At 46.2% G+C, this 21,943-nt stretch overlaps 1 protein-coding gene across 1 annotated transcript in view; it reads left to right on the forward strand.

The window, feature by feature from the left end:
* LOC134609489 (phthioceranic/hydroxyphthioceranic acid synthase-like) overlaps positions 1 to 21,943 on the forward strand; it is a 55,073-nt gene that overhangs the window by 2,646 nt on the left and 30,484 nt on the right. The window contains exon 2 of the mRNA XM_063453153.1: positions 14,389 to 14,454. Coding sequence (XP_063309223.1) covers positions 14,403 to 14,454 — 52 coding nt within the window. The 5' untranslated portion in view covers positions 14,389 to 14,402. The remainder of the gene's footprint in view (positions 1 to 14,388; positions 14,455 to 21,943) is intronic.

Here is a 21,943-nt window from a genome sequence, read left to right on the forward strand (position 1 = left end):
GGAATCCCTGGTGGTCGCAGTGTTGAGAGTGAACTCTAGCCCGTAGCTCCAGGGCTAGAGTTCACTCTTGCGAGAGCCGGAGAGTGTGTCTCTCTCCTTTCTCCCTGTGTCTCTCGTCCCCTCTGTCTCTTTCTCCCCCCTCCCCTGTGTCTCTCTCTACCCCACATCTCTCTTCCCCTCTGTCTCTTTCTCCCCCCTCCACCATCTCTCTATTCCCCCTCTTTCTCCCCCTGTGTCTCACTCTTCCCCCTGTCTCTTTCTCCCTCCTTTCCCTGTGTCACTCTCTCCACCATCTCTTTCCTTCCCCTCCCCGTCTCTCTATTTCCCACTGTCTGTTTCTTCCCTCTTCCCCTGCCTCTATCTATTTCCCCCTCCCATTTACCAAGAGAAGACAGAGGGGGCCGGCCGCGGTACATGCTGGAGCCGGACTGGGTGGCAGCCTTGCCGGTCCGGCGGCACTCCTGTCACTAATGCTGAGGACGGAAGGAGGAGCATGTCTCTCTCTCATGCTCCCTTGCGGTTCCCACAATTCCCAGCACAGCATACTGTGCATCCTGTGCTGGGAATTGTGGGAACCGCAAGGGAGCATGAGAGAGAGACATGCTCCTCCCTCCTTCCGTCCTCAGCATTAGTGACAGGAGTGCCGCCGGACCGGCAAGGCTGCCACCCAGCCCGGCAGCTCCAGCATGTACCGCGGTCGGCCCCTCAGAGTGTGGCACCTACGTGCACAGTCCCCAGATGCCGCGGCCCCGGTGGGGGCCATGTCCGAAGTGCCCGACTGGTCAGTCCGCCCCTGGCCGTAGTGAAAGGGATTACCTCTGAGGGCCCCATGCCCAGGAAGGCAGCTACAGGTTCCAGCCCTGAACTGTGGGTAAGTGGGCAGGAGTTCAGAGGGGAGCCGTCACTTGTGTGTCACAGACAGGTATTTTCAGGATGCAGTCCTGTGGGCAGAGCTGCCTGCTTGTAGGCAAGGTTGTGTCACTCAGCATCAGTCATGTTGCCACCTTTTTGGCGCTCAGTCACGGAGTGCACAGTGCAAGGTAAGCCTGGTGATGGTAGGCGATGATTTCCCCCAGTGGGGACAGGGATAACCCCCCCCCCCCGGCCCAAGGGGGGGAACGGAACCCACGAGGCATGTCACAAGGTCACCGCATGGCAGCCAGGCTAACAAACAGTACGGCAACCAACTGCCCCGCTCTTCACCCTCACAGGCCGCAGGCCCCAAAGCCTTGTGTCGCCCCCAGGGGCTCTGAAACTCCCAATCTCTGGGACCGCAGTGCCACCGTCAGCTTCACCATTATACCCGGTGTCATTACAGTTTTACATGCTTAAAAATGGCTCACTATACACAATAGCAAATGCTCCAGGGTTTCTATTTCTACAGTTAAAGTGTAATTTGAATATGTGAGCTGCTAAAATGCCTCAGGATATTATAGAGACAAAAGATCGATTATGTTTGAAAACATTAAATGAACAGGCTGCTAATTTGGCCATGTATCTCCGCAAGTTTTGTCAAAGTTATACATGTGGGAGAGATGTAACTGAGCACAATTGTGTTTTCTCCCTTTTGGATTAACAGCAGTAATACACAGTAGAGGGATTCAGCTGGTTCACACCTATCACCCACTCAAACACAGTGTCATCCACTAAAACACACTGTTACCCACTCAAACACATTGTCATTCTCCCCACACACTTTCACTCTGCCACACACACAAATTCAACAGTATAAGAAGATAAAGTCAAGAAAAAACCCAAAATGAAAAGCAAAGATATATAATATTTGTAACTGCTAAGTCACCCGCAATTAACCTTTGTACTCATATTCCATAGAAATTTGGGATGTTTACACAAGTTATCTAAATGACTCTGGAATACATATGATACATATGAACAGATACTGGATTTGAGCAATTACACATTCTCCTTCCATGGGTTTGCCTATTTACAGCAATTGAGCCAAACGCCTTGTGTCTCTAGAAACACAGTTTAATAGAAAGAACTGTGTAAATATCCACTCCATCTTAATTTTGGGAACGCCAATTTTGGGTTATCATCCAAAAAGCATTTTATTCCAGATGAAAGTTGAGGGATTTTTTTTTTTGGGGGGGGGAGGGGGGTTTAGTGAAAAAGATTAATAAAAGATTTATGAAAATGCAATTGCACAATTACTTCACTCATAAAAGAAGCACTCTGGGCAACGTAGAAACTTAATCTTGGTTTTGTACCCCAAATACATATAGAGAGAACGAGAGGGAGAAAGAGTTGGAGTAGAGCTTACAGTTACCATATATACTCGAGTATAAGCCGACCCGAATATAAGCCGAGGCCCCTAATTTTACCCCAAAAAACTGGGAAAACTTATTGACTCGAGTATAAGACTAGGGTGGGAAATGCAGCAGCTACTGGTACATTTCTAAATAAAATTAGATCCTAAAAAAAATATATTAATTGAATATTTATTTACAGTGTGTGTATAATGAATGCAGTGTGTGTATAATGAATGCAGTGTGTGTATAATGAATGCAGTGTGTGTGTATGAGTGCAGCGTGTGTGTATGAGTGCAGCGTGTGTATGAGTGCAGCGTGTGTATGAGTGCAGTGTGTGTATGAATGCAGTGTGTGTGTATGAATGCAGTGTGTGTATGAATGCAGTGTGTGTATGAATGCAGTGTGTGTGTATGAATGCATTGTGTGTATGAGTGCAGTGTGTGTATGAGTGCAGTGTGTGTATGAATGCAGTGTGTGTGTGTATGAATGCAGTGTGTGTATGAATGCAGTGTGTGTATGAATGCAGTGTGTGTGTATGAATGCGGTGTGTGTATGAGTGCAGTGTGTGTGTATGAGTGCAGTGTGTGTATGAGTGTGTGTGTGTGTGTGTGTGTGTGTTGCAGAGCCTTGGTGGCGGGTGGGCAATTTTTTTTTTTTATTATTTTAATTTTTTTATTATTATTTATTATTATTTTTTTATTTAGTTTAATTATTATTATTTTTTTATTATTATTTATTATTTAATTTAATTATTATTATTTTTTTATTATTAATATATAATGTATTCGTCCCCCCTCCCTGCTTGATATATTGCATTGGTAGTTCAGTGGGGGAGAGGGGGGCTGTCAGAGCTGTAACTTACCTGTCCTGCAGCTCCTGTCAGCTCTCTCCTCCTCCGCGCCGTCCGGTCAGCTCTTCTGTCAGCTCACACTGTAAGTCTCGCGAGAGCTGCGGCTTTCGCGAGATTTACACTGGGAGCTGACCGAGGTGCTGAACGGACGGCGCGGAGGAGGAGAGAGCTGACAGGAGCTGCAGGACAGGTAAGTTACAGCTCTGACAGCCCCCACAGCCCCTGTCTGTATTATGGTAATGTAAATTGCCATAATCCAGACACTGACTCGAGTATAAGCCAAAAAATGTGCTGAAAAACTCGGCTTATACTCGAGTATATACGGTATATTAGTCCAGTGTTGCAGATGTCATATAACAGATGAAATGAGTATCTTGTAATACCTTTGACTTTTTTTATTGGACTAAGAGAACGTTGGAATGATAGGCTTTTATAAGATCCTCTCTTTCTCAAGTCTAAAGCATTTTCTAAAGGGAGGATCTCCGACATTCCCCACAAAAACAAGTATGTCACCTAAACATGCACACACAATCACTACATCCCCTATACACACCTTGTAGCCCATATACACGCACATTCATTACATCCCCTATACACACACTACATCCCCTATACACATACATACTACATACATACTACATACCCTATACACATACATACTACATACATACTATATCCCCTATACACATACATACTACATACATACTACATCCCCTATACACACCCTGCAGCCCATATACACACACATTCCTTACATCCCCTACACACACACTACATCCCCTACACACACACTACATCCCCTACACACATACATACCACATACATACTATATCCCCTATACACATACAACTTACATACATACTATATCCCCTATACACATACATGCTACATACATACTACATCCCCTATACACACCCTGCAGCCCATATACACACACATTAATTACATCCCCTATACACATACAACTTACATACATACTATATCCCCTATACACATACATGCTACATACATACTACATCCCCTATACACACACTACATCCCCTATACACATACATACTACATACATACTATATCCCCTATACACATACATGCTACATACATACTATATCCCATATACACATACATACTACATCCCCTATACACATACAATTTACATACATACTATATCCCCTATACACATACATGCTACATACATACTACATCCCCTATACACACACTACATCCCCTAGGCCTATACACATACATACTACATACATACTATATCCCCTATACACATACATGCTACATACATACTATATCCCCTATACACATACATACTACAAACATACTATATCCCCTATACACATACATACTACATACATACTATATCCCCTATACACATACATACTGCACACATACTTCATCCTCTAACACATCCCGCAGCCCATATACACACACACATTAATTACACCCCTATACACACACTACATGCCCTATACACATACATACTACATACATACTATATCCCCTATACACATACATACTACATACATACTATATCCCCTATACACATACATACTACATACATACTATATCCCCTATACACATACATACTATATCCCCTATACACATACATACTACATACATACTACATCCCCTATACTACATACATACTACATACATACATACTATATCCCCTATACACATACATACTACATACATACTATATCCCCTATACACATACATACTACATACATACTATATCCCCTATACACATACATACTACATCCCCTTTACACATACATACTACATACATACTACATTCCCTATACACATACATACTACATCCCCTATACACATACATACTACATCACCTATACACATACATACTACATACATACTATATCCCCTATACACATACATACTACATACATACTACACCCCCTATACTACATACATACTACATACATACATACATACTACATACATACTATATCCCCTATACACATACATACTACATACATACTATATCCCATATACACATACATACTACATACATACTATATCCCCTATACACATACATACTACATCCCCTTTACACATACATACTACATACATACTACATCCCCTATACTACATACATACTATATCCCCTATACACATACATACTACATCCCCTATACACATACATACTACATCACCTATACACATACATACTACATACATACTATATCCCCTATACACATACATACTACATACATACTACATCCCCTATACTACATACATACTACATACATACATACATACTACATACATACTATATCCCCTATACACATACATACTACATACATACTATATCCCCTATACACATACATACTACATCCCCTTTACACATACATACTACATACATACTACATCCCCTATACTACATACATACTATATCCCCTATACACATACATACTACATACATACTACATCCCCTATACACATACACACTACATACATACTATATCCCATATGCACATACATACTACATACATACTATATTCCCTATACACATACATACTACATCCCCTATACACATACATACTACATCACCTATACACATACATACTACATCCCCTATACACATACATACTACATCCCCTTTACACATACATACTACATACATACTACATCCCCTATACTACATACATACTATATCCCCTATACACATACATACTACATACATACTATATCCCCTATACACATACATACTACATCCCCTATACACATACATACTACATACATACTATATCCCCTATACACATACATACTACATACATACTATATCCCCTATACACATACATACTACATACATACCCCATCCCCCTATACACATAAGCTGCAATTTTACATGGTTGTTTAATTTTTTTCTTCTAAATTTCTAATTAAAATATGTGGGTGTGTTTTATATTTAAAAGATTTATATATATATAAATAAATATAATATATATATAATAAATTTACTATATATATATATATATAGATATATATATATTTATATTGTATAGAGAGAGAGATTAAATATTTATTAAAACTTCTAGATCATTTATCAAATCTCGTATTGGACTTTAGATGACATTAAAATGATGTGACTGAAAACCTGCACCTGCTATGTGGGGGCGCTAATCTCACAAGACCTGTCTGATATTGGTGGGAATTACATTTCTGGGCAGCAGTAACTATTGGCTTTTGCTGCCAATAATTAATTTCTTCTTGCATCGTATGATATGTTCATTATGTATCCAGAACCCTTAAGTGGGGTTATGCCCCCATAACAAAATGATGGCCTTTATGTATCCTCTCTCTCTCTCTCTCTCTGCTCTAAAATAATTTAAAAAATTAACAGGGACATCTGTGTATTTGTTGATAGTGTATGAATTTGTTTAATTAGATCAATATTTTCCCACAGGCCTTATCAGATACACTCTTTGTCACAAACACACACATCTACTTCTCTATTTATAAGTCAGCCTGTAGTCAAGAGGCCAGGATTAATGCAAATACAAAACAAGGAAGAAGGAAAAAGGAACTTAAAAAGATTTTAGAATTTTTGGTTTGAGATATGCTGATGCTGGCAGGACGTTTTCACTCATAGAATAATTAACCATGGTTAGAATTGTCTGTAATCTAAGTTAATTCCATATTTTAGACCAAGCTAACTCGAACTGGAAGCATAACTGACTTGACGAATACCTTTACATTTTAACTGTGTTGGCCTTAAATTTGAAATTCCCTTTGAATTCCTAATAATTCTCCCCTTGGTGAATACTTGTACGAGTGAAAACAAAAAGTGTTGCCAGAATCTTTACTGAATAACACTGCCAATAAATTATTTATCTCCCACTAACTCATCGTTGAATCTCAGTCCCCTGTGTTGATTCTATCTTGTCTTTCTCTGTACAGCATCACAACCAAGAGACACCAAACTGACTTGTATGTCAGTAATGAGTGCCACTTCCCCAGACAATGCGTGCATCATTCAGCTTCCATATTGAGACCCCGCTTTACCCCATCCTGGGACTGTGATTTATCTGTGTGTATACTTTATATAAACTGAGGGGTTTTCCGCTACCACATTACTTAGAAATGCATGTTAATCATTCAGCCGAGGGTTACTGTTTTAGTAAATAATTATCCAATTTTGATTGTCCTTCACGACATTACTGTAGTAATGTGCTATGGCTTAACTGGTTTAATTTATAACACATTTATTGAAGCCAATAATATAAAAATAAGAGTGATGACTGAAATGTAGGTATTTGATGTGAGGATATCAGTGAGCAGGTAGAAACCCTGTTGCTATAAAATATATTTATATAGATCAGGGGTAGGCGACATTTGGCACTCCAGATGTTGTGGACTACATATCCCATGATGCATTTCCATGATTATGGCTGTAGGACAATGCCAGATGTAGTCCACATCTGGAGTGCCAAAAGTTTCCTACTCCCGATATTGATGATGCATATTACTAGGAAAGAAATGCTATTGAGAGGTTCAAAATTTCCACTAATATATGTTTTATCCTGCTGTATGGTTTATATTAAATTTTTAGACTATGATTAGTGTGTTTAAAATTAGGGCTTGTGTTAGGACAGGGTTAGTGTTAGGTTAGTGGATGGGTTAAGAGTCAGGGCTAGTGTTAGCATAATGTAGAGGTTTAAGATTAGCAGGGGCGGACTGACCACTTATAGGGCCCTCGGTCAATAGGAGATCAAGGGCCCCCCTCCCGGTGCAAGGTCTTTGTGCAGCTGTCATACAGATATGTGCGCGCTACCCAGCATGGCTGTGTGAGTCATGGCGTCCCCCAAACAGGGCCAGGTATACTTTAAAGCAGGGCTCTCCAACCTGCGGCCCCCCAGATGTTGCTGAACTACAACTCCCAGTATTCTTTCAATTAAAAAGATAGCCAGGGAATCACGGGAGTTGTAGTTCAGCAACATCTGGGGAGCCGCAGGTTGGACAGCCCTGCTTTAAAGGGTTAATCCAACCAAACCCCCCCCCCCCCCCCCATTAAAATAAAGACATAAAGCAAATTTAATTAAACACTTCCTCTGTGTTTGTTGGTGACATCACAAGCAGCATCCCCCACATGTTCAACCATACAAGCAGCCTCCAAACACATGTGTTTGGAGGTTTGGAGGCTACTTGTGGTTGCATGTGTGGGATGCTGCTTGTGTTCCTATATGTCAACATGTTGAATTAGAATTAATTGTTTGACTTGTTTTACCTATTGTACTGCGCTGCAGAATATGTTGGTGCTATATAAGTAATTGTATTAATTGTGTTTGTATGTATGAGGAGGCTGTATGCAGTATTGCCATGCTGAGGATGCCTCTTGTGATGTTTGTGTAGGGAGGCTGCTTGTGGTATTGAATGTGTGGGAATGCTGTTTGTGGGATTACGTGTATACAGTGAGGTTCCTTGTGGGTTTGTGTGTGTGTATGGAGCTGTTTGCAGTGTTGTATGTTAGTGGAGAGGGCTGGTTGTGTTGCAGAGAGTGTGTGGCTAGGGGCTGTTGTGTGTGTGGGGGATAGGGGCTATAGTAGGCAGCTGGGGGATACTGGGACTGTAGTGTATGTTTGTATGATACTAGAGGCTCTACTGTGTGGGGGAGATACAGAGGCTACAGTATGTGTGTGGATAGTGACTGCAGTGCATGAAGGGGGATAGGGGCTATAGTAGGTGCAGGGGGCATACGGACGGTGGAGGGGATAGCGGCTGCAGTGGGAGCAGTGGGGGCTGTAGTGAGTGCAGGGAGGGATAGGGATGAGAGTGATGAAGACTGTAGTGGGTGCAGGAAGGCATAGAGGTGAGATGGTTACAGGGAGAGAGAGGCTGAGGAGTGTACAAAAAGGCACAGAGGCTGTGGTGGGTACAGGGAAGGATAGGAATGAGAGTGATAGGGCTGTAGTGGGTGAAGGGGGAGTGGGATCTGGGATGGTAAAGGGGCATAGGGGCTCAGATGGATAAAAAGGGCAGAGGGGCTATGAAAGGGGGCTCAGATGGATAAAGGGGCATAAAGACTGGGATGGGTGAAGGGGGCACAGGTGGTGTTATGGGTGAAGGGGGCACAGGGCCTGGGATGGGTAAAGGGCCTGGGATAGGAAAAGGGGGGCACAGGGGCTGGGATGGGAAAAGGTGGACACAGGGGCTGGGAGAGGAAAAGGTGGGTACAGGGGCTGGGATAGGAAAAGGTGGGTACAGGGGCTGGGATAGGAAAAGGTGGGTACAGGGGCTGGGATGGATAAAGGGGTACAGGGGCTGGGATGGATAAAGGGGTACATGGGCTGGGATGGGTGAAGGGGGCACAGGGGCTGGGATGGGTAAAGGGGCACAGGGACTGGGATGGGTGAAGGGGTACAGGGGCTGGGATGGGTGAATGGGTACAGGGGCTGGGATAGGAAAAGGGGGGCACAGGGCCTGGGATGGGTGATGGGGTACAGGGGCTGGGATAGGTAAAGGGAGCACAGGTACAGGGCTGGGTGAAGGGGCACAGGTACTGGGCTGGGTGAAGGGGCACATGTAATGGGGTGGGTGAAGCTGCACAGGTACTGGGATGCATGAAAGGGGGCACTGGAGCTGAGATGGGTTAAGGGGGTACTGAGATAGGTAAAGGGGGACTGGGGTTGGGATGGGTGAAAGGGGCACAGGGACTGGGATGGGTAAAGGGAGCACAGGGGCTGGAATGGATGAAGGGGGCAGAGGTGCTGGGCTGGGTGGGTAGGGCACTGGGGCTGGGATGGGTAAAGGGGCACACGGGCTGGGATGGGTAAAGGGGCACAGGGGCTGGGGTGGGTGAAAGGGGCACAGGGGCTGGGTGAAAGGGGCACAGGGGCTGGGATGGGTGAAAGGGGGCACAGGGGCTGGGATGGGTGAAAGGGGGCAGAGGGGCTGAGATGGGTGAAAGGGGCACAGGGGCTGGGATGGGTGAAGGGGTACAGGGGCTCGGATGGGTGAAGGGGTACAGGGGCTGGGATAGGAAAAGGGGGGCACAGGGCCTGGGATGGGTGAAGGGGTACAGGGGCTGGGATAGGTAAAGGGAGCACAGGTACAGGGCTGGGTGAAGGGGCACAGGTACTGGGCTGGGTGAAGGGGCACATGTAATGGGGTGGGTGAAGCTGCACAGGTACTGGGATGCATGAAAGGGGGCACTGGAGCTGAGATGGGTTAAGGGGGTACTGAGATAGGTAAAGGGGGACTGGGGTTGGGATGGGTGAAAGGGGCACAGGGACTGGGATGGGTAAAGGGAGCACAGGGGCTGGAATGGATGAAGGGGGCAGAGGTGCTGGGCTGGGTGGGTAGGGCACTGGGGCTGGGATGGGTAAAGGGGCACATGGGCTGGGATGGGTAAAGGGGCACAGGGGCTGGGGTGGGTGAAAGGGGCACAGGGGCTGGGTGAAAGGGGCACAGGGGCTGGGATGGGTGAAAGGGGGCACAGGGGCTGGGATGGGTGAAAGGGGGCAGAGGGGCTGAGATGGGTGAAAGGGGCACAGGGGCTGGGATGGGTGAAGGGGTACAGGGGCTCGGATGGGTGAAGGGGTACAGGGGCTGGGATAGGAAAAGGGGGGCACAGGGCCTGGGATGGGTGAAGGGGTACAGGGGCTGGGATAGGTAAAGGGAGCACAGGTACAGGGCTGGGTGAAGGGGCACAGGTACTGGGCTGGGTGAAGGGGCACATGTAATGGGGTGGGTGAAGCTGCACAGGTACTGGGATGCATGAAAGGGGGCACTGGAGCTGAGATGGGTTAAGGGGGCACTGAGATGGGTAAAGGGGCACTGGGGTTGGGATCGGTAAAAGGGGCACAGGGACTGGGATGGGTAAAGGGAGCACAAGGGCTGGTATGGATGAAGGGGGGCAGAGGTGCTGGGCTGGGTGGGTAGGGCACTGGGGCTGGGATGGGTAAAGGGGCACATGGGCTGGGATGGGTAAAGGGGCACATGGGATGGGTAAAGGGGCACAGGGACTGGGATGGGTGAAAGGGGCACAGGGGCTGGGATGGGTAAAGGGGGCACAGGGGCTGGGATGGGTGGAAGGGGGCACAGGGTCTGGGATGGGTGAAGGGGCACTGGAGCTGAGATGGGTGGAAGGGGACACAGGGTCTGGGATGGGTGAAAGGGGGCATAGGGTCTGGGATGGGTGAAAGGGGGTACAGGTGCTTTGATGGGTGAAGGGGGTACAGGGGCTGAGATGGGTGAACGGGGTACAGGGGCTGAGATGGGTGAAGGGGCACTGGAGCTGAGATGGGTGAAGGGGCACTGGAGCTGGGATGGGTGAAAGGGGGCACTGGGGCAAAAATGGGTGAAAGGGGGCACAAGGTCTGGGATGGGTGAAGGGGGAACTAGGGTGGGTTAAGGGGGTACAGGTGCTGGAATGGGTGAAGGGGGCACAGGACTGGGATGGGTGAAGGGGGCACAGGGGATGGGATGGGTGAAAGGGGGCACTGGTGCTGAGATGGTGAAGGGGCACTGGTGCTGAGATGGGTGAAGGGGGCACTGGTGCTGAGATGGTGAAGGGGCACTGGAGTGGGTTAAGGGGGTACAGGTGCTGGGGTGGGTAAGGGGGCACAGGGCTGGGATGGGTGAAGGGGGCACAGGGCTGAGTGAAGGGGGCACAGGGTCTGGGATGGGTGAAGGGGGCACAGGGCTGGGATGGGTGAAGGGGACAAGGGTCTGGGGTGGGTGAAGGGGGGCACAGGGTCTGGGATGGGTGAAGGGAGAACAGGTTCTGGGATGGGTGAAGGGGGGCACAGGGCTGGGATGGGTGAAGGGGGCACAGGGGCTGAGATGGGTGAAGGGGCTGGGCTGGGTAAGGGGGGATATTAGATTAAAAAAAAATATTTACTTACCTGCTGTTTGCCAGGGTTTAGCAGATTCTGCAGTAGAGGGCAGGACAGGAAGTGAGGTAACTTCCCCTCTTTCGGCCCCGCCTCTTCCCCTCACACGGAGCTCCGCAGACATTGCATGGAGGAGACCTGGCAGGAGCAGCAGGATCACTGCCAGGTCTCAGAAGGTGAGGGTGGAGGGGGGCAACAGAAAGAGATAGGTTGCAGGAGCAACCTATCCCTAGAATATGTTTGTTTCTGGCTGGGGAGAATCTGTGATCTGATCTCCCAGCCAGAGCATGGCTGTGCAACCTGCCGGGCCCCTGACTCCCTCGGGCCCTCGGTCCATGACCGATCTGCCCGAGTGGTCAGTCCGCCCCTGAAGATTAGGGATAGTGTAAGTGTTAGGGTAAAGCATGGATTAAGAAATTATGTGTGATCGATTGATCTGTCTGTTATATATTAGTATGTATTATGTTTGTATCATTAGTTGCATTATATATCACTATCATTTCATTGTGTAATTTTTCATTATGAATTTGAAATCACTCATATAATTTTTAAAGTGCAGAATAGATCTCTTTTGATTTATCCCATTCACTGCTGATTTCTTAGTTTTTACAAACCAGCATTTTATTGTACTGGTTTGATACCTGGGGTGAATAGACTGCTGTCTGTGAATAGTTGTAATTTGACATACTGTTCTATTTTCATTTATTTGTTTATGATTACAAGAGATAGTATGATAATCTAATTGTCTACAGATTATATGGTATTCCTTATTCTGTAATATTTTAGGCAGAGTCTAAACAGGGACAGGCAACCTTCAGCACCCCAGATGTTGAGGACTACATCTCCCTTGATGCTTTGCCAACATCATGGCAAAGCATTATGGGAGATGTAGTCCACAACATCTGGAGTGCAGAAGGTTGCCTTCCCCTGGTCTAAAATATTAGCAGCAATACAATTTGTTCACATCATTCCACTTTGTTCACATCATTCCAGCTACTCACTAGTGAGAATTGCAGGGAATTCAAAGTAAATTTTACATTTAAGGTTAAGATAGCTGAACCGGAAAAATTCTCCCAGTCAGTTCTGCTTCCAGTTCTGCTACTTTGGTCTTCAATTTGAAATTCCCTTTGAAATCACGAAAACGTCCCTGCCATTCTTACTTTAGTGAATAACTCTGTAAGATTGCAAGATGTACCGTGTTTTCCGAACCACAAATCAATTATTCAAGCTAATGGATAGTACAGGAAAAATGCTGCCCTAGACCATCTAGAATTCATACACTCAGGAATAAATGAATTGTAGCGGCGGTAACAGACAGCAAACAAAGTAGAACTTTTTATCTACAGCTGTTATAAAACCATAATGTTTTAACTCACTCAATAAGCTCAATCTATAGTAAACAATATATGTGTTTTAACTATAAGCTTATATTTGTTTTGATTTCATTATCATCTTGTAAATTTGCAAAAGAAGATAAAATAGTAGGGCGAGATAAACTTTAAAAGGCAGAAATCTTAAGATCAATGTAAAGGGACTTAGCAATATATTAAGGGTTTATTCATTAAACAGTAAATTGTGGGGAATTTGAAAAGAAATTGCTAAATTCATACTAATATAAAAAAGCTGTGACAAGAGGACATAGAAATATTTTGATATTTATGATTCACTACAACTCATTGTGTAGTAAGTAGGGCCACAATGTGTATTGTACATGTGAGCTTAAAGGGACACTCCAGGCACCCAGACCACTTCTGCCCATTGGAGTGGTCTGGGTGCCAACTCCCACTACCCTTAACCCTGCAAGTGTAATTATTGCAGTTTTTTATAAACTGCAATAATTATCTTGCAGGGTTAAGTCCTCCCCTAGTGGCTGTCTATTAGACAGCCACTAGAGGGAACTTCCTGGTCCCTAGCACAGATTATCTCTGCTAGAGCGTCGCTGGACGTCCTCACGCTGTGTGAGGACCTCCAGCGTCGCTCTATTCCCCATAGGGAAGCATTGAAATTCATTTTCAATGCTTTCCTATGGGGTGAGCCAATGCGCATGCGTGCCATTGCCGCGCATGCGCATTAGGTCTCCTCGGCCGGTGGGTGGGATCAGTCTCGCCCACCGGCCGACGGAGGAAGAAGGTGGAGCGGTGGGGGAGGAGCAGGCAGCGACGTGGGACATGTCGCTGCCTGAGGTAAGTGACTGAAGGGGTTTTCACCCCTTCAGCAACTGGGGATTGGGGGGTGGGAGGGAGAGGGACCCTCCAGTGCCAGTAAAACGGATCGTTTTCCTTGCACTGTAGATTCCCTTTAATGTGTTGCAAATCCTCTTCATATATACAGAATGTTTTATAGGTTGTTCTTTAAAGCAATACAAGTATTTTGTATCTTCAAAATCTAAAAAATATAATTGTTTCAGGGAAAATTTCCAGAATGGATGACGATCTTATAGCAATAGTGGGAATTGGCTGCAGTTTTCCTGGAGGTGAGTTTTTTCATTTCTTTTTTCAATTTGTATTTTATTGAAGGTTTTTTCATTGTATATTCGTTACATAGTTACAACTCTGTATATCTACAATTTGGTTACAAAATCATAGATACAGTATGATACTAAAACATGCAGAGTGAGTGAGAACTACATACAATTGGAGATTTTGGCTCTAGTGGAGGGACCACCAGAGTCTACTCCAAATACCTTCGAATGTTAATATGATAAAGCATAGAAAAGAAAAAAACAATGCATAGATAAAGGAAAATATAACGGTAACAAAAAGTGCAATCTAGTGGTCATGACATCCTATTTTTGGGTTGCGTCTCGACTCTGCACCCCATTGGTCATATCATAAAGTATGTTATCCCAACTATACAGGTCTTCTACATGAGCTCCAACACATGTTTCCCTATAGAATGTGTCTGTCTACTTTGCCCCATGCTTTCCCCCACCATGACCGTATAGTTGTTCCCACCTCTCCCACATCTGTTGGAACTTCTTCGTTGTGCGGGCAGAGTCTGTGGTCATACTTTCATAGACGTAGAATTGTTGGATTTTAACGGTAAGTTGCGAGAGAGACAGGCAATTATGTGATTTCCAGTTTAAGGCAATAAGGTTGCGCGCCGCCTGTATTATCAAGGCTATTAGTTGTTTGTTGCTATATTCTATTTTTGAAGGCAACAGTAGAAGGAGACAGGAGGCGACCAACATCTGGAAGTTTGAAATTCCCAGGGATTCCAATAGGTTCTGTACGTCTCCCCGCAACGGGCGGGTGCTGCTGCATGACCACCAAATGTGGAGCAGAGTCCTCTCACCTGACAAGCACCACCGACACTTAGGGGGCACGCTAGGAAAAAAAATTATGTAACCTATGTGGCGTCATATACCACCTGTACAACAATTTTCTGTGTGCTTCCACTTGTGAGTAGCATTTCGTCAACCTGTTTATCCCGTAACCAATCCTCATTGGACGATGTCACCCTACAGTCATCTTCCCAGTGAGTTCTGCAGACCAGGGTTCTATTCGGTACCAACTCCAACCAAGCTTTATAGCATAGAGATAGGGCCTTGAGCCTGGCTGGGGGCAACCAGCATCTAAGTGCTACTAATGGTGGGGATATGGCATCTGAGCTTGCTGGGGTGGGTGTAAATTGTATAAGGGAGGCAATTGTGTTTTTTAGCTGTAGGTATGGGAAAATGTCAAGTGCCGAGACATTCCATTTGTCCCTTAACTCCTGGAAGGGTAGGACGGTTTGTCTCTCACACAGTTGTTGAATGTGGGATATTCCTAGTTGTGTCGATCTGCTTATGGGAATTGTCATGTTTACTGCCCTAAGTGCTGTCAGTGGGGCTTTAGGATGAAATGTTGTCTTCCATCCTATAGAGGCCATGTAACCATCCCAGTGCTTTAAAGTTGCTGCTGTGGTGAGAAAAATGTTTTGCATTGGTTTACGAATGGAATGTGAAACGCGGCCGGCCCCCTCTGAGTGTGTGCCACTGGACCTGCCACCCGGTGGCACCTATATGCGCAGCCCCCAGATGCCGCGGCCCACTGGGAAATTTCCCGGTATCCCGGTGGGCCAGTCTGGCCCTGGCAACATGCCATCTGAGCTATGTGCGCTCTCACTCATATCAGAACAGGAGGCTGGGGATTCAGGCCTCTCAGTGCCATCTTGGTCCCTGTGTCTGATTTTCAGTGATGCTGTTAAATGCATTTGTAGCGTTTTTTGTCTTGGCTTTTTGCAGGTTTTTGCTGCCATCCCTACCTGTAGCCCGTCTGCAACTCGGGACATCGTGGGATTCAAATTAATCGCTGTTTCTTCACGCTGTGTACACCATAAGATGGGAGAGCTTGAGGCTCAGGCGACCGCTTCCATGTGCTAGGACACGCCCCCAATGAGTTTTTCTTTTTGTATTACAAAGTACAACAAAACATTTAATATCCATTATAAAAAATACATTTAGATAAGAGCTGCACCCATCTTTTTTTTTTTGAATAATCAGTTTTTATTGAGGTTCGTAGAGAATAAAGTTTAGGCTCGCAGGCCTGCATTAATAACAGAATGCAAGATTACAAAGTTAAAGCATCATATATCCAAACAGAAGATACATTCGGGCGGAGCCTGACAGCCAAGCAGCCCAGACGTGTTCAGTACAAGCTCCCACGTCTGGGGACGAAAAACGGGGTGTTTCACCCAGAAATTGGCACCTACGGGCCGCAGCTTATAAAGATTCAACCTGGGGGAGGCTGCTGCACCAGCCGGTACCTCTCCCGAACTTCTACCACACCGGACCGACCAAACGAGGCTTGCGGCCTACCAAGGGCTGAGTCCGGGAGAGGCGGCCGCTCTCCGGGATCTCAAGCAGAAGGTGGGCACCCTAAGCAACACACCCCCTCCCCCCACCCCGAACCGGCGGGTCATCCCGGTCCACATTCTTCAGCACAGGCACTCACCTTATGGACAACGGGCAGCCAAAACTGCGAGAGGCTGTCACACGGCATTCCTCCTCCAAAATGGTGGATACACCTTCCACAAGCGACACGAGGCAGGCCAAGCCAGACGGCTGCGCCACGATTGATCGCATGCTGCTACACCTCGACGGGATCTTCACCCGATTCTGGGAGCAGCTGGAACTACGCTCAGCACAGCTGACTGGGGGACAGAGGAGCGGACGGAGGCAATCGGGAGAAGGGGTACATGGGGCCCCGTCAGGCACAGCTGCACACCCAGCATCCAGCCTGCACACACATGGTCCGCCTGGGCAGAAAGCCAACAGGGAAACCATCCCGAAGCAACAACCGACGCACCGAAAAGCACCGCAGCAGCCGACAAAACACTCCCCTCTCAAGCGGAATATAACCCTGCAGCAGCAGCCCAAGGCCCCAGCACCGAGGAAGGCCCCAAAATGGCGGCGAGTAAAGAGGCATACTCCGCATCAGCAGCGGGCGCCACACGAGCGGGCATTTTCAAACTTTAGACCAGTCGACGCGCCAGAGGTAGGGGTGGAGGCATCGACCCCGGTGAGTGGCTTTCCCCTACAACCCACTCTGAAACCTGGAAGCGCAAGACATCTTTCCCAAAGACTGGACTGTGCTCTGCCCCTCGAGGGCATAGGCTAAGCTGAGCTGACAAGTGAAACTCACTGGGACTAATGACCAAATATTGTTTTTCTTTTAAGCTATGATTGTTTCCTATTATCTTTATTTTTCTTTTCAGTTGATTATCCCAGCAGTCCTGATAGCCGACATACTATTTTTCGGCTCTCAATTAATAATGCCTTTCTCTACCACCCCAAGGAGGTCTCCTAGGGGGATAATGCTGACAGACCAGCAATAAGTTTTATCGTTATCTTCATACACTGTTTCAATGTCCCAGCACTGCTTTAATGTGGTCATCTCACTGCAGCTCCAGACTACAGTGCTATATAAGCCCAAGAGTAACCTGCCCAGACACATTATGCTTTAGCCACATACAAGCCTAATTGAATGTATGACTCTCTACTGTAGTTATAACGCAAATTCCCTCATTTTACAGCACTCAAGCCTACACCAGTTTTATTAACCTCTCGCAACCGGTTTAGCCTGGGTTAGACCCGCAATTAGCTGTCCACCATTAAGTACCAGGATATATGCATGTCTCACTGTGAATGCCTCGGAATAAGCCAAGATCAACAGATACTACCCGCTACTAATCAAACTAATGTTGAACACGACTTCATCTCCTTACAAAAAATCTTAAACATCTAAGTTAGCATGTTACACAACACAACTATAACTACGTATTTATCTTGCAATACTTCTTGTTTAATTTGTGTTCCTACTCGACAAAAAAAAAAAAAGTGCAGCACCTCTTGACTATATAAACCAATTGTTTGCAATCATATTGTATACTAAACGTGTCACCGATTAAGCTTGTCATCATCTCTGCACTCAAAAATAAAGAATTAAAAAAAAAAAAAAAGAAGATACATTCGGAGACAGAATCAGTGACAGTTGCAATAACAGGTAACACGAGATCACAAGTATCAGTCACCACCGTGTTCCCTCTCAGGAGACTCATCGCTACGTCTCGTTAGGACCGTGGTTAACCAAACAAGTCCACCGAGGACTAGAGCGGTGCGGACAAATTAATATGCAGCAGTTCCTTAGAAATGCGTGTCAACTAATGGTTGGTGTCAAGATTTCTTGTCCAATAGTGTGAAAGTGTGATGTGATGTGTTGTGTTAGAGTATAGCATGACCCATAAGGGGTCCGGTGTTGGGTGGTGGTAGTAAAGTATGGCACTGGACAGCCATTGTAGATGGAAAGAGAAGAGAATGATACCGGTTCGATGAGGTCTCATTATAGTGTGAAAAAGTCCCTCCAGTGATATGAACTTCCAAACAGGTTGCCCTCATTTGTACCGTGGCTGCTCGTATTTGGCGTGATAGATCCAATGTAGGAAATCGCCGGGAGTGTCCCGTCGGGACCACCTCCCTCGCCTCCTCGTGGAGTTCCAAAGGGCCTAATTGGCTTTCTAACGACCGTGCTATGTCCCTTGTTGGTCTATGTGTTGTCAGGTTGTGCGTGTCGCAGATGGTGTGTGAAGAGAGCTGCTTAGCAGGTATCGTGCATTGGTGGAGGTGTGAGACTCATGCTGTCCAGGATTCCCCGTAGTATGAATAATGTCTCGTCGTTCGTGGGTAAGGCGTGTGGAGTTACGGGGTTCTTACATATGTTTGTCGGTGAGTTCAGCGTCACCCCTACTATCAAATGTTTTGTGTGTCCGATCAGTTCCCAGTCAGCCACTATTGTCCTATGTTGTATGGACAGAATCCCCACGGAGACTAGGCCAATTTGTCGGATGTCTAGCAACTGGCCGGGTGTGGATATCACGTAGTGTCAGGTCCGTCTCGGTTTGCCCCCTCCCATCCGTGAGGACAGTGGGAATCCGAAGTCCGCTACCTTTATCTGTGATGGCATGTGTCCCGTTACCTTAACGCGTAGCCTAAGTAGGGGCGGTGTTTGAGTTTATACTGGCTGATTAATTGTGTGTGTGTGTGTCCCCCGAGGGCATCTTTGTTAGTTTGAGCCATCCGTGGTAATGTCGTATCCAGTCGGGGTGGTGCGATCGGTTCGTGAGGTGTGGTGTCTGCGACCATTAGCGTCAAAGGGCGGTCATAGGTTGTAATGTATGAAATAGGTATGTCGCAAGGGCTGCACCGTCCCCCGGCCCCAAGCCCCCCCCCACCGGCACCCCCCTATGGCCTCGCGCGGAAGGTGAACCACGGCGCCCATGTATCCGCGTATTTTGCCTCTCTGCCCGTCAGTTCCGCTTGAAGCACCTCTGCCGCCCTGATATCCTCAACTCTATGAATCCACTCTTCCTTTGTGGGGATATCTGCTGTCTTCCAGTATACCGGAATGAGAGATTTGGCCGCGTTCAAGAGGTGGCGCAGGACAGATTTTTTGCATGCAGACAATGGTTGTGAGGAAATGTGTAGTAAGGCTAATTCTTCCGACCATTCGGTATCGTCACCGAGGATTAGGAGAACGTCTGATTTGATTTGATTCCAAAACGGTGCGATAAGCCTGCATTCCCACCAGATGTGCAATAGAGTCCCATTGTCTTCCTGGCATCTCCAGCACGTTGGTGGGGTAGTGGGGAAGATCCTGTGAAGTAATACTGGTGTTCTATACCACATGGAGATCAGTTTGTAATTTACCTCTTGATAGCGGGAGCTAGAGGAGCTTTTATGTTGCCATATCAGGGCTTTGTCCCATTGTGTCGGAGTGAATGTCTTGTCCATGGCCCATTCCCAGCGTCGCTGGAAGGTGTTGTTTTCCGATGTGGGATCGGTCAGCAGGTATTGATAGAGGTTCGAGATAGTTTTCCCAAGTGACGCGCCACGGGAGCAGAGGTCCTCAAACCACGTTAGTTCTCTCCGTAGTTTATCTTTATGAGGGAGAGAGTTGTAATAATGTTTTAGTTGCAAAACTACCATCGGAGACCGTGGTCGGTCCTCTAACAGCGTGTCTAGCGTCTTTAGAGTGCCTTCCCGGGTAACTTTGTATATTGTGATATATTCTGCGTCCAGGAATGTCCAGGCTTCCGCAGGCAGCCCGCCCCTTATACCGGGGTTGTGTGTAATCGGCAGCAAGGGGCTCGGGGCCGGGGAGACCCAAGGTGTCTCCCTGAGGCTCTCCCATGTGAGTAGTGTTTGTGCTACTGGGCCCTCAGCCTGTCTCCTGCTGTCCTTGGTTGCTCGCCTCCTCCACACCATCGCCTTTAGTTTTGCAGTGTCTCCGTCCCGGTCCAGAGTCACCCATTGCTTGCTTGTGTCTGTTTCATGCTATTCCAGAATTCGCTGTAGCGTCGCGGCTTGGTGATATTTTTTAAAGTCCGGCAGCGCTAAGCCCCCACGGTGCCTGGGCATGCATAATAAATCGTGGTGTATCCTGGATCTTTCCCCTCTCCATGTATATTGGATAACTGCCGTCTTGAGGGTCGAGAAAAATGTCATCGGCAGTGCTACCGGTATGGTCTGAAATAGGTAAAGAACCCTCGGGAGGATGTTCATTTTTTTTTTTTATATTCTTTATTTTATTCGTGCACAGGTTAGGCGAACAAAATTGTGCCGTCACAGCGGCTGGTACATGCTTAACATCAAATGGATTATAACAATTATGTGACATGAGGAACAGTGCACATTTTATATTTTTTGTGCATAAGATTACAAGCGTGGTTTTCATGAGTAAACTTGGCATGCAGATAACTTTCACGTTTTTTATATTGTGTATACCGCTTAAACTAGCTGGTCTAAGGAGTCTCCATGTGGAGGCTGACTCCGTATGTGTAGTACAGGTATAACTGTCTGTCGTGTGAGGGTAATTAACGTTTGATGCAGAGAGTGTAGGTCTCATTCCCGCTTCTATCTGACATGCAGTAGTTGAATGGCTTTGCCCAAGCGAAGCATACTAAGGGTACAGTGGTTGCCTAAATCCCGGCTATTCTTAGAGGGACTAGTACAGCGTATCAGGATAGTCTATCCGCTAATCATATTTCCCTGCATATTGGTGTATTATTTAGCTCTGCATGTCGGTATAACTTAAGCTAGACTGTAGATAGGCATGCTGTAGAGTAGGTGTGCCCCTGGTCGCATTATTATTAGCATGTTACATTGCAGCATCATAAGTTAGCATAAAGAGGGTCAGCAAAGATGAAAATCAAAATATAAAATACAGTATTTCAATAGTTTAGGTTCTCGTTTAAGTGGGTTAGCGAGGTGCACATGTCTGGTAAGGGTAAATAGAGGAGTGACATAGAGACAAATTATGACATGTGCAATCATTGATTGAACACGGCTTTACAATGTAGTATATGTTAGGTTGATTCTATCCTATCACTTGTCTGGCTAGGCTAGGAATAAGTGGTTGCATATTGCGCTAGACTTAAACCAGAAATAAACCTACATGAAGCATATAACAAGCATGTGTGAAGAT

The sequence above is a fragment of the Pelobates fuscus genome, chromosome 4, assembly GCF_036172605.1.
Source record: "Pelobates fuscus isolate aPelFus1 chromosome 4, aPelFus1.pri, whole genome shotgun sequence".
In the NCBI taxonomy this organism is placed as follows: domain Eukaryota; kingdom Metazoa; phylum Chordata; class Amphibia; order Anura; family Pelobatidae; genus Pelobates; species Pelobates fuscus.